Source organism: Bubalus kerabau, chromosome 3 (assembly GCF_029407905.1).
Source record: "Bubalus kerabau isolate K-KA32 ecotype Philippines breed swamp buffalo chromosome 3, PCC_UOA_SB_1v2, whole genome shotgun sequence".
Lineage (NCBI taxonomy): Eukaryota > Metazoa > Chordata > Mammalia > Artiodactyla > Bovidae > Bubalus > Bubalus kerabau.
The window spans coordinates 143,507,576-143,519,972 of record NC_073626.1 but is presented as its reverse complement, the minus strand read 5'-3'; the positions used below and the strand labels follow the sequence as shown (position 1 = coordinate 143,519,972).

The window sequence follows — 12,397 nt, the reverse complement described above, 5'->3', positions numbered from 1 at the left end:
AGTCGTGTCCAACTCTGTGCAACCCCATAGATGGCAGCCCACCAGGCTCCCCTAACACCTGAGTACTAACTTTAAATGATCATATTCCTTAGAATAAAATCCAATTAATGTCTTAGTTGGTTTAACAAGACCTTTTGTGACCTGGCCCCTGCTTACTTTTCCAGTTTAATCTCTCTAAAACTCTGCTTCAGCCTATTAAAATTATTTTAGTTTCTTGTACCTAGTGCCTTGTTCTCTCTTTCCTCCTATTACTTGAAAGGTTATAGGAAGCTCTGATACTTTGGTCACCTGATGCAAAGAACATTGGAAAAGACCCTGATGCTGGGAAAGATTGAGGGCAGGAGGAGAAGGGAGTGACAGAGAATGAGATGGTTGGATGCACCACCGACTCAATGGGCATGAGTTTGAGCAAACTCTAGGAGATAGTGAAAGACAGGGAAGCCTGGTGTGCTGCAGTCCTTGGGGTTGCAGAGTCAGACATGACTTGGCAACTGAACCACAATAGGAGCTAGAGAGAAAGCTACTGAAAGTTGGAACTACAAGCTTGGTGTACAGATAACAAAATTGTGCTTTTTCTTTATATATGTTGGGAATCAATATATTAATCGTTATTTAGCCATGCCAGTTCTTCCTGTATTCTTGATAAGCTTAAATGAAGGAAACTGGTTGATTATAAAATTTGCAGTAAGTACTGAACTTTAATTTCGTGCGTGCTGTTTTTCTTACAGCCTTGGGTTCAACATTGTGCTTTATGGTTTGGGTTCTAAGAGAGATTTACTAGAAAGGTTTCGAACCACCATGCTGCAGGATTGCATACATATTGTCATCAATGGCTTCTTCCCTGGAATCAGTGTGAAATCAGTAAGTTTTAAAAATGTTTTAAAAAAGGAGTAACATCATATCCCCTGCCAATCCATACCGTCATGTTAAAGAGGATGCTATTTCATATTCTGAAGCATTCATTTTTTGTTTTAGTTTTTACACTAGTAGGATTGCATAGTGCTTAAGATCACATGTTTGGACTCAGAGGGTTCTAGCTTTGAATCCCCCTCCTTGAATTTCCTATTTGGTAACTGAGAATGTATTGCATCTTAGGGAAATGTTAGCTTTGTTTACTACATTGACTATCTACAATACTTCTCTGAAGGATAGGATTATGGAAAACTTCAACTTTATTATGCTTTTATGTCACTTTGATACTCTAAAAAAAAGTAAAAATTTAAGTAATAGTTTATCGTTCTTTAATCATTTTTACACCAGATGCTCATTTCTTTTCATCATTTGAAAATGAATTTAAGCCTTTTGGGCTCTGGATATTAGCCAATGTAATATTCCTTTTTAAAAATGTCCTAAATGTTTGGACCCTCTTTCATTTGATAAATCGATAGTTTTATAATATTTCTCATATTGGGTTTGTTTTGTATTTTTACTACCCTGCTTGTATTATCTTTACACCTTTGCTTCCCCATTTCCTTTTAGTAATAACTTATGCAAAAAAATAAATTAGATCTACTTAGTTTGCTGCTGCTGCTGCTGCTGCTAAGTCGCTTCAGTCGTATCCGACTCTGTGCGACCCCAAAAACGGCAGCCCATCAGGATCCCTCGTCCCTGGGATTCTCCAGGCAAGAACACTGGAGTGGGTTGCCATTTCCTTCTCCAATGCATCAAAGTGAAAAGTGAAAGTGAAGTCGCTCAGTCGTATCCGACTCCTAGCGACCCCATGGACTGCAGCTTACCAGGCCCCTCCGTCCATGGGATTTTCCAGGCAAGAGTACTGGAGTGGGTTGCCATTGACTTACCTTAAAAAGTAGGACTTTTGAAGTAATTTTTCAAACTTGGTGGGAAATCCAAATTTATTTTTAATTTATTAAAAAAAAAAAAAGGCTTGACTTGCTAGTTGTTTTTATCCTACATGACAGAATAAGTTATAACTGATGTATCTCTTGCACTTTTATGACATAGATCCTGAATTCTGTAACAGAAGTCCTTGATCACGTGGGTACTTTCCGCAGTGTGCTGGATCAGCTAGAGTGGATAACAAATAAATTTAAAGAAGGTAACGTGAAGAGGATGTTCTGTAGTTATAGGGTGAAGCTAAGCATGCACGTCTACTTGTTTGTGTACTAGTGTACACAAAAATGTGGATAGTTTTAATAATGATATTTCTTTCATTGCTGATTTAGATTTCTTTAAAATAATTTCTCCTTTCCTTTTCTGTGAACTTCACTTAACTAACAGGAAAGAATTGTTCCTGCTATCTTGAACTTATATAGCCAAAGCCCTTTTTTTTTTCTCTCTAAAACCTTTTACTTCAGAATAATTTTCCAGTTTTGTTTGGCTAGTGTAAAGTGCTTCCAGCCAATTGGAACATCTGTATCTCATAGTTTTATATTGTTTAATATGTTTATAAAGTATTATTTCTTTATCCTGAGGAACTATCAATGCATTTGAATAATTTCATATACTAAAATCTGAGAAATGGGAAAAAAAATTGTTCTTTTGGTATGAGTGTTTTGGTTATATGAGCATTTCAGAAAAATTAAAATTATTTAGGGCCTAACAATTGTCCTAGTCATTGCTTAACAATTAATTGGGGGCTTCCCTGGTGGCTCAGATGGTAAAGAATACGCCTGCAATAACTAGACTTGGGTTTGATCCCTGGGTCGGCAAGATCCCCTGTAGAAGGAAATGATAACCCACTCCAGTATTCTTGCCTGGAGAATTCCATGGACAGAAGAGCCTGGCAGACTGCAGTCCATGAGGTGGCAAAGAGTCAGACATGACTGAGCGACTAACAATTAAATGGAGTAATTGGTTATGCTTAATGATTTAATAGATGATTTTGATATTATTTGTATGCTCATTAAAATAGGTGCCTGAGTCATTTTTAATGTGTATATGTAGTGTATAATCTGTATTATATAATCTATAATAAATACATATTATATAATCTATAATTTATATTAAATATATTTATAATTATGTAAATCATAAATATTTTAGTTATATAATATGCATGTTATCCAAATTTTACCTTCGCTGACTTTTATATTTTACTTCTCTGACCTTCTTCGTGCCTTGAGGAATATCCTAGTCCTCTCCCCTTCTCTTTTATGATAACGGAGGTTTTCTATATTCTCTCTTAATGCTTAATGTGAACTCTTTTAGGGATGGGGATCCATCCCCCCTTGCAGTTCAACATCCACAGATTCACCTCCCAATCTAATATGTATCTTGCCTTATTTCCTATGCCTTATTAAAACTGGTTACTTCATAGACTGATTCAAGTGTTAACCATTCCAGTTGTCTTTAAACTGCTTTAGAGTCTACTGATTTTCAATGGATTTCATTTTTTTAAGAGTATAATAATGTCTTGCCTGTTTTATGAGTGACTGACATGTCTTCTCAAATAAATTGCATACCCCTAACAATAGCTATTTTGTCCTGTATTACCTTGATATGTTCTTCAGTACATAAGCCTTGCATGTGGTGGGGACTTGACAAGTACTCACTGAAAATAATAATTGACTTCTCTTTCCTTTTAGATTCTTCTTTAGAACTCTTTCTTCTTATTCACAACTTGGATAGCCAAATGTTGAGAGGAGACAAAAGCCAGCAAATTATTGGACAGTTATCATCTTTACGTAATATATACCTTATAGCATCTATTGATCACCTCAATGCTCCTCTCAGTAAGTTGAATGTTACTGTTTTTTCTTCTTGAGATAACAGTCTTTGAAAATTACTTTTCTTAATGTTTTAAGTCACAACATTTGTATTGTTTTTACATATACATTTCCTTTGTTCCATGTTTAAAAACACAGTTGCCAAAAATATAGGTGTCCTCAATCTGATTTAGAACATAATTCTTGGAAATAAAAATTTTGATAGTAAAGGGTATGTTTTATGGTAAAGTTTCTTGAAGAAGAGGAGACCCAACTATTATTTGGGTTTCTTTCTAACTTTTCTTTGTGATACTGCAATATTTATTTTATGCCTTCAGTTCAGAGACTTTGTTGATAATCCTGTAAAACAAAATGCTAAATTATTGAATTTTTTAAAAGAATGCCTTGGTAGTGTTAATATATTTTAACCTGCATTTAATATACACATAAAGATTCAGATGGTGATTGACAGTGAAATTAGATTGTAAGGTACTGATTTGGATGGTGAAATAGCAAAAATGAAAATTTTCAGGATTCACTTTTTATTTAATACTTTCTTGTTCTTTCCTAGAGTGGCATCTAGTAACAGGACAATACGAAAATAATTAGTCATTCTTATTTTTTTTGATCATGTACTCTAGTGTGGGATCATGCAAAGCAGAGTCTTTATAACTGGCTCTGGTATGAAACTACTACATACAGTCATTATACTGAAGAAACCTCCTATGAGAATTCTCTTTTGGTTAAACAGTCTGGATCACTACCACTTAGTTCCCTAATTCATGTCTTACGAAGCCTTACCCCTAATGCAAGGTAAGAATGAAAACTATTGCTTCTTTTTTAAAAAAATCTTTACACATTTTAAGATATGCCCTGTTAGGTTTGACTGGCAGTAGTTAAAGTCCTTTCTAGGTTTGCAGGATTAAGAGAAGTATTATCAATGATAATAATAGTCGCTAGTACTGGGTTATGCATTAGGTAGACTACTCAATAGTAGTCTCAAATTGCCTGATAATAAAGCAGGGGTACCAGAATTTTTAATAGATTTTTATGTTTCTGAGTAAGAACATCTCAGTGGTCATTGTTGAGGAAACAGCAGAATTTTCATGGATTTTACTTACATGTAATAGTTATTTTTAATTACATATTGAACATTATGACTCAGACACAGGGCCCTTTACACGAAATAACTTTTTTGATCCTCATAACCACTCTAAGGTACATGGTAAAGGACACAGAGATTTTGATTCCATCTATGTGGTTCCAAAGCTCATACTGTTAAACCTTGAAAATCTTTGTATATAGTGTCTCCAGTGAAACCCTTCAGCAACCTAACCAAGATGCATATCTGAATTAAAAAGAGCTAGTTAATAAAGGCTAAGAAAAGTTGTATATAGCATAAGCCAGCAAAAAATAAATTGTGTAATTAAGCTGTTGAAAAAGGCTTTTTAGTAGCCTTACAGGGAGGCCACAGAGAAACGTACAGGGAGGTCCAGAGCATTCCTTTCCCAACTACCCCCTGCCAGTAGCTCACACCACAGAGCGGTGTTAAAGCCAGGAGACCGACACTGGCACAATCCATAGAGCTCTTCAGATTTCACTTTTGATACGTGCACTTATTTGTACGTATGTGTGTTAGCTCTGTGCCGTTTTGTCACGTGTAACTTTGTGTAACTACTACCACAGTCAAGATATGCAGCTTTATCATCACAAGACTCCCTTGTGATGTCAACCCTCAAATGCTAATTTTAATGAATTGTATTATTCTTTAAAGCTATTTCTGTACACTTAAAGATTATCATTGCATTAACAATGAAATATGTATTAAATGACTTCCCAGATGGCTCAGTGGTAAAGAACCCACCTGCCAATGCAGGAGGCGTGGGTTCAATCTCTGGATCAGGAAGATCACCTGGAGAAGGAAATGGCAACCCACTCCAGTATTCTTCCCTGGAGAATCCCATGGACGGAGGAGCCTGGCAGGCTACAGCCCATGGAGTCACAGAGTCAGACACGACTAAAAGCAACTTAGCACATATGTTAAATGGGTATCTAATCAAATTTTTTGATGGAATTGGGAATAGGAAAAAAAAGTGTTCATTCAATTTTACTATTATGCTTACTCCTAACGGACTGTTGCAAGTTACTACATATAAACTCGGGAATCCAGCAATGCAGATATTCTCAACATGACACTGACTGCCCTAAAGCAATTATTTTTAGTTTGCCATACCTAAATGTCTATATGCTAGCCTCCAAGTGCTTCTTTGGTTCACCCTTTACACTCCAATACACATTTAGTCTTTACTTGGTATGAATGTGATTGATCAAAAAATCTTCACCAAATTCAGCGGTGTACTAAGTTATAAAGTGATCATTGAGATGATCCAAAATGTGCTTATAGAAATTATCTTCTAGACTGTAATAAAGATGAAAATGCAAAGGTTTAAAACTTTTGCCACATCCAGGGACTTCTGGGAAGTTTAGTTTTGTATAACACTGCTTCCAACCTAGTAATTCTACCTGGTACACTCTCCTACAGAAACAGTTCCAAAAAATGAAAGAATATTTATTACGATTTTATTTAATGTGGTGTTATTTTTTATTAATTTAAATTGAAAGTAATGTGAACATCCAAAACCAGTAGGAAAATGGTAAGTTTGTGGTATGATAAATGAGCAGGCATTAAAAACTGTTTAGGAAGAAATTTTAAGACATGGGAAAATAAATAAGTGAAAAAGTGAGGTTTAAAATGGTGTATACCATATATAAATGCATGAATTTATGTTTTCACAGTACTTCATTCCACAAAGACTTGAGACAGCAGCATATGCAAATATGATCTCCACATCAAATGTTAGTGGCTATAATTTTAGGGTTATGGAATTAATATTTTTCTCTTTAGTTTTTTTTTTCTTTGTTTAGTTTTTATTATATATTCCAGGTTTTCTATAGTAAACTAATCTCTAGCCTAAAAAAAATTTGACCCTTGAACAACATGGGGGTTAATCTGTGTCTGACTTTTCATAGTCAGCACTCCATAATCCACTGCGTCTGCAGAGTCAATTAACTGGGGGCTATGTAGTACTGTAGTGTTTAAGTTGAGGAGTATGCATATGTAAGTTCGGTTCAGGTTCAGTCACTCAGTCGTGTCTGACCCTTTGCAACCCCATGGACTGCATGCCAGGCTTCATATGTAAGTAGACCCATGCAGTTCAAACCCATGATGTTCAAGGGTCAGCTGTATTCCTAGATTTTCTTTAAAAGGAGGTAAAAATGCTTCTCCTTTTTAAGTAGACCAGGATATGATGTTCTTTGAAAAAGGAAAGGAAGGTAATATAAATAGACTAAGTGTTTCACAGTCTCTGTGTACTTGACTATTAACTGTTATCTGTGGATGTGAACATTCTGGATTTCAATTTGTTTTTGTGTTTTTCCTTAGGGGAATTTTCCGGCTACTAATAAAGTATCAGCTGGATAACCAGGATAACCCTTCTTACACTGGTATCCAATATTTATGATATTAAATTGTATGACCTTTGTTTCATCCCATAAATTCTTTTTCCTGGAATCTAATAATAGCACTGCAGTATTTCACAGCAGTAAATAAATGGTTTGCTCCGTGATCACTGTATTTGCCATATTGAAAAATTTCAAGCAACCCCACAGATACACTGCTGAGCAGGCTATTTGTATTATTTGTCAATACAAATTGAAAAACAAATCCAATATACTTCTTAAATTTCCTCTGCTAACTATGGATGTGTGTCTACCAGCTACATATATTTCATATACTGGGCAACTTAGATTTTCTTTAACTTGAGTGAAAATAATCTGTTAAACACACATTTTAATAATCATTCAGGGGACTCCCCTGGTGGTCCAGTGGTTAATACTTCACCTCCCAATGTGGGAGTTTCAGGTTGGATCCCTCATTGGGGAGCCAAGATCCCATATGCCTTGTGGCCAAAAAACCAAAACATAAAATAGAAACAATATTGTAACAAATTCAATAAAGACTTTGAAAAAATATATTTTTTTTAAAAATCATTCAGCTCTCACTTGACTTACTAGTTCCCTCTTTTAAAAAAGTCAACTTTACTCACACTGTTTACAACTGCCCATGAGATTATATTATCCTTGGCCACAGTTGACTGCTTTCAGCCAATCAGTTCTCATTAAAAAAATGTAAGCCACAGTATATAACACCTAAGTATTCTCTAGTTTTGCTTCTTCGAGAGGTATTTACTCAGCATTTACTGACTGCTTTGACATACTCGGGTAATAGCACTTTTTTCCTGTGTTTTTCAGCATGGGTATGCATATATGGGGTCATGTCTAAAATACTGACTTATGTTCACATCTTCTTTTGAACTCTCCAGGGCTTTGTTTTCAAGACTTTTACCAGCAGTGTCGGGAGGCATTCCTTGTCAATAGTGATCTGACACTTCGGGCCCAATTAACTGAATTTAGGGACCACAAGCTTATAAGAACAAAGAAGGTGAGACTTTGCTCTATAACATTGTATGCCAGGAGTAGTGTCTCTTGTTTACTTAAGGACAAGTATGCCTGTTATGAAACCGAGGTTGCCTTGGTGGGTCACAAGGATCCATTTAGGCAGTGTGCCATTTGAGTTCTGTAGAAAGAAGGTAGAAATACTCCACTTCAGCATGGAGCAGAAGACTTACGACTTCTAGTTCAGAGTGACAAACAGGCCATTAGAAATAAGTCAGATAATCATGTTCCCTTCTCCTCGATTCATTAATCCTGTCTATGTGTATTGAGCACTAACTGTATATATTGCACAAAGCGTTAGGATACAGAAGTTAAGCAAAAACCTAATTTCTTTTCTCGTAAAGCTTAAAGTCTTAATGGAGAAGATGGGCATTTGTCAAATAATCACATACATGTAACATTTAAATTGTGGTTAAGTCCTATGATCAGGAGGGTCATGGTTCTGAAAGAACATATTACAGTAGGTGGATTTGACCTAATTATGTGTATCAGAAAAGACCACTGAGCTGAGACCTAAAGGAAGACTAGGAGATTTACAGTCATCAAGGGAAGGAAGAGCATTCTAGGCAGGAGCAGCATGTAAAGAGGCTCTGGAACAAAACAGCAGCCAGCATGACACAATCCCGTTTCATTCTGAAATAATGAGAAGTCATTGAGAAAATTGTTCTGACAATGGTATGGAGAGCGGGATAGGGCAGCGTAAGGTGGGCACTGCCAAACCTCAGTGCACAGAGGCCAGCTGGGAAGGTGTTCGTAGCCTGGCTGAGATGATGGCAATCTGGACTCGGTTAAAAAGAGAAAAGTGGTTGGGACTCAAAATTGACAAGAACTGATGACAGACTGGATATGGGAACCAAAGGAAAAGAGAGTGTCAAGAGTGATTCCTGGTTTCTGGCCTGTTTCTTTCCTCCATAACCAGAGAGATGGTGGGATCACTGGATGAGAAGCTGAAAGGGCAACATTTTGGGGAGACAGAGCATGAGTTCATGGTCTTAGTATATTTGGACTTACTCCAGTTGAGGTTCTCCGGACATTTTCAAGTGGAGATGTCAGCCGGGCATTTGGATTCCTGGGACAAGATACCAGAGAAAAGATCTGGGCTAGAGATAAAAGGTTATGATTCCTACCTATTTATATTATAATGGAAACCAGGCTTTGGTGAGATAGTCTAGAGAGAGAACATATAGTGAGATTAGAGGGCCAGGAACTAAGCCTAGAAGTGTGTTATTTAATGGCCAAGTAGAAGATAAGCCTGCAGAGGTGGAACAGCCAGAGAGCCAAGAAGAGAACCAAGATGTCATAGAAGCCAAGAAGAGAAGCATATTTTTAGGTCAGGATTGTCAGGTGCTGCCGAGAGGCCAAAAAGACAAAGACTGAAGATACATAATGAATTTAGGAAAATGGGATTCCTTGGTGGTCTAAACAAAAGCTCTTTTGGTGTGACATGATAATGATGGTGATAGGTAGGTTGGCTTGGGTTGAGTAAAAAGTGAGTAAATGGAGACCACTACTTATAGACAGCTGTTCTAGAAAGGTGCCATGGTTTTATGATGGTTGCAGAGAAATGAGGAGTCTAGTGAGGGTTGTTTTGTAATTGGAGATACCTGAACCTGTAGCCAATGGGAAGGATCCGGTTGAAAGGGGTATAAAAGAACAGAGATATCAGTGGTGTAGTGTTTTAGAGCGGAAATACCCATCTTCTCATTCTTTAGTCTTCTTTTCCACTATAAAGTGGTTTAACTATAAACTCAGTGTATTTAATAGCTATATATCCCTGTGTGTCCCCGGGCTGCCCTTGTTTTTTATACTTCTCTATTCATGTGAACTATTAATGAAATCAAGTCCATTTTTTTGTTTAACATTTCAAATACATTTCTTACAAATGACTAACATTCAGGTATTCTCACACCTTTTAGGGAACTGATGGAGTAGAATATTTATTAATTCCTGTTGACAATGGAATACTGACTGATTTTCTGGAAAAGGAAGAAGAGGAGTTATAAAGCACTCGTGTACTCTTGGAATCTTCCGTGGAAGAGTTATACCCCAGCTGCCACTCCTCTAAAGTGTTGTGTTTACATCCAACATTAGACTCGTCAGTGTACAGATTTTAGGTGGGGAGGGGTAATGTCATCACCTAGAACCGGGATTAGCCTGGCTGGTATACCATCCTAGTACTATGCAGCGGTCCTCAAAATGGAGAAAACGTGCCTTTCATTCATTACCTCTCTGGAGACTTCTTGCTGGAAGGAACAGTGTGCTCAGGGACTCTTTGGAACTGGATGTTTTTGAATTATTTTATACCAGAGATGATGCTCCTAATTTTTTTGAGGGCCTTTTATCACTGTATTTGCAAATGTGCTTGTTCCAGAGTGTGAAAGTTACAGACAGTGGCATAAATGCTTTATTTGCTATTTCGCGTGTCAGAACTGAAGAGTATAATGGAGTAGGCAGATCATCCTTTTACTGTTTCTGAAATAGCTTAATAAAAGGTATGGGACTGGGGGAAAGTAGGTGATTTTCAGCTTTCTTCTTTTGGATTTAGGCTACATGCTGATAGAGGAAGGAGCATGATGCTATTCAGTTGGGAAAAGTGGGAAAAACGTATCAAGTGTACAGGGTGTACGCCCATCCCAGAAAGCACATCAACGACAACAGATCACGCTCCTCGAGACAGTTAATGTTCGTGCCATCACGCTCACGATATGAGTGAGAAGCCAGACTAGAGAAACACGATCCTGAAAGTGTATTTTAGTTGTTTTTTCCCAAGGCAACAGAAAAATTTAATTATTCTTGTATATCAACATACTTTTTAATTTTCTTGAATAACATGCAGATGAATAGCTTATTAATGGCTGGCTTTAAGTTAATTTGATTTCTCTGTCAAGTAGGCCCACCTAAAACTCACTGTAAGACATTTCAGTTTTTTCTTAAAGTGACAATTTCAAGCCCTCTAAATACACAACCCTTTTCTCTTAGGAAAGAAAAAAAGGCTAACCTTGACCACTGGAGTCAGCAGATAGTCTTTATATACTCCCTGAAATGTTTCATACTTGGAAGTTAAATTCTCTGTCACTGTACTGCATCAGCATTTCTCACTCATTTCTTATCTTGTAAACCCCTTTTATGAAAATATTTCCCAAAATGCCCAGAATTTTTAAAATCATTTCTTCGTGTCATATAATGAAGTAATTTTATGTTAAATCCATGTATAAGGGGAGTTAGTCTTAACCATAATTACTGATCAATATTTAAACAAATTTGTACATGAATAGGATTCAAAAATTTTTTAATTGTACCAAAGGATATTCAGTGAAAAGTGAGTTTCCTTAGCATTCCCCCATCCAGTCCCTTAGGCAGCCATTGGCAGCATTTTAAGCATTCTTCCAGAGGTATTCTATGCACATCTAAGGGTATTTGTCTATATTTCTCCTTTTAAAAACACAAATGGTGGCATATACTTGCTGGTTTGCACCTTTTTTTTTTTTGCTTAATATATTTAGTTTATAATAACTTACAATATAAAGAAACATATACAGAATCTTTAATGACCTACTGTGAAACTGCATTTGCCCTTAAATTTATCTACTGGTTTATTTTTATATTTTTTGTGTCTATACTGTTTGCAAGCAATATGTGTGAATAGTCTACTATTAATAAAGCAATTTGGATACAACTTTTTTTTTTCTTCATTTATAGTACTGTTTTGTTACTTCCAACTCCCAGATTCTCTGGGACCTTTTTTTTCCCCCATCTTTTGGCAATGCAATACAGCATGTAGGATCTTAGTTCCCCAACCAGAGCTAGAACCTGTACCCCTTACATTAATAGCACAGAGTGTCAACCACTGGACTGCCAGGGAAGTCCCATAAAGTGCTATTTTTTTTTACCAAAAATATTTTGAAGTGCTTCAAAAAGTTTATGAGTGCACCTTACAGCTCTGATAGTGATCTTGGCAGAATTATATGCTCTTCACTAACTTGTTTCAACATCAGTGTAGCTTAAGCTCTATCAGTTTGACTGCTAAGGCTCCAAACTTCTGCTGTTACTTGCTTCTGGCAATATTAAACAGACCTGAAACCTTGAAAGATTCTTCTGGCTTCTCTTAATAAAATGGCTGAAACAGGGCTAAAAAGGTACAGAGGATGCAGGACAGATATTTGCACTATGCAAACTGGCATAATACTGAATTCCGTAGGCAGAGAGTTCTAAATGAG

General features: G+C 36.5%; 2 protein-coding genes across 6 annotated transcripts in view; both read left to right on the top strand.

The window, feature by feature from the left end:
• Positions 1-11,856, top strand: part of ORC2 (origin recognition complex subunit 2) — a 39,863-nt gene extending 28,007 nt beyond the window's left edge. For all 5 annotated transcript variants that reach the window (XM_055573068.1, XM_055573067.1, XM_055573071.1 and 2 more), the window contains 7 exons: positions 729-861; positions 1,963-2,056; positions 3,546-3,692; positions 4,307-4,478; positions 7,108-7,169; positions 8,048-8,166; positions 10,097-11,856. In XM_055573068.1, coding sequence (XP_055429043.1) covers positions 729-861; positions 1,963-2,056; positions 3,546-3,692; positions 4,307-4,478; positions 7,108-7,169; positions 8,048-8,166; positions 10,097-10,183 — 814 coding nt within the window. In that variant the 3' untranslated portion in view covers positions 10,184-11,856. The remainder of the gene's footprint in view (positions 1-728; positions 862-1,962; positions 2,057-3,545; positions 3,693-4,306; positions 4,479-7,107; positions 7,170-8,047; positions 8,167-10,096) is intronic.
• Positions 1-12,397, top strand: part of PPIL3 (peptidylprolyl isomerase like 3) — a 119,178-nt gene that overhangs the window by 76,411 nt on the left and 30,370 nt on the right. The window lies entirely within an intron of this gene.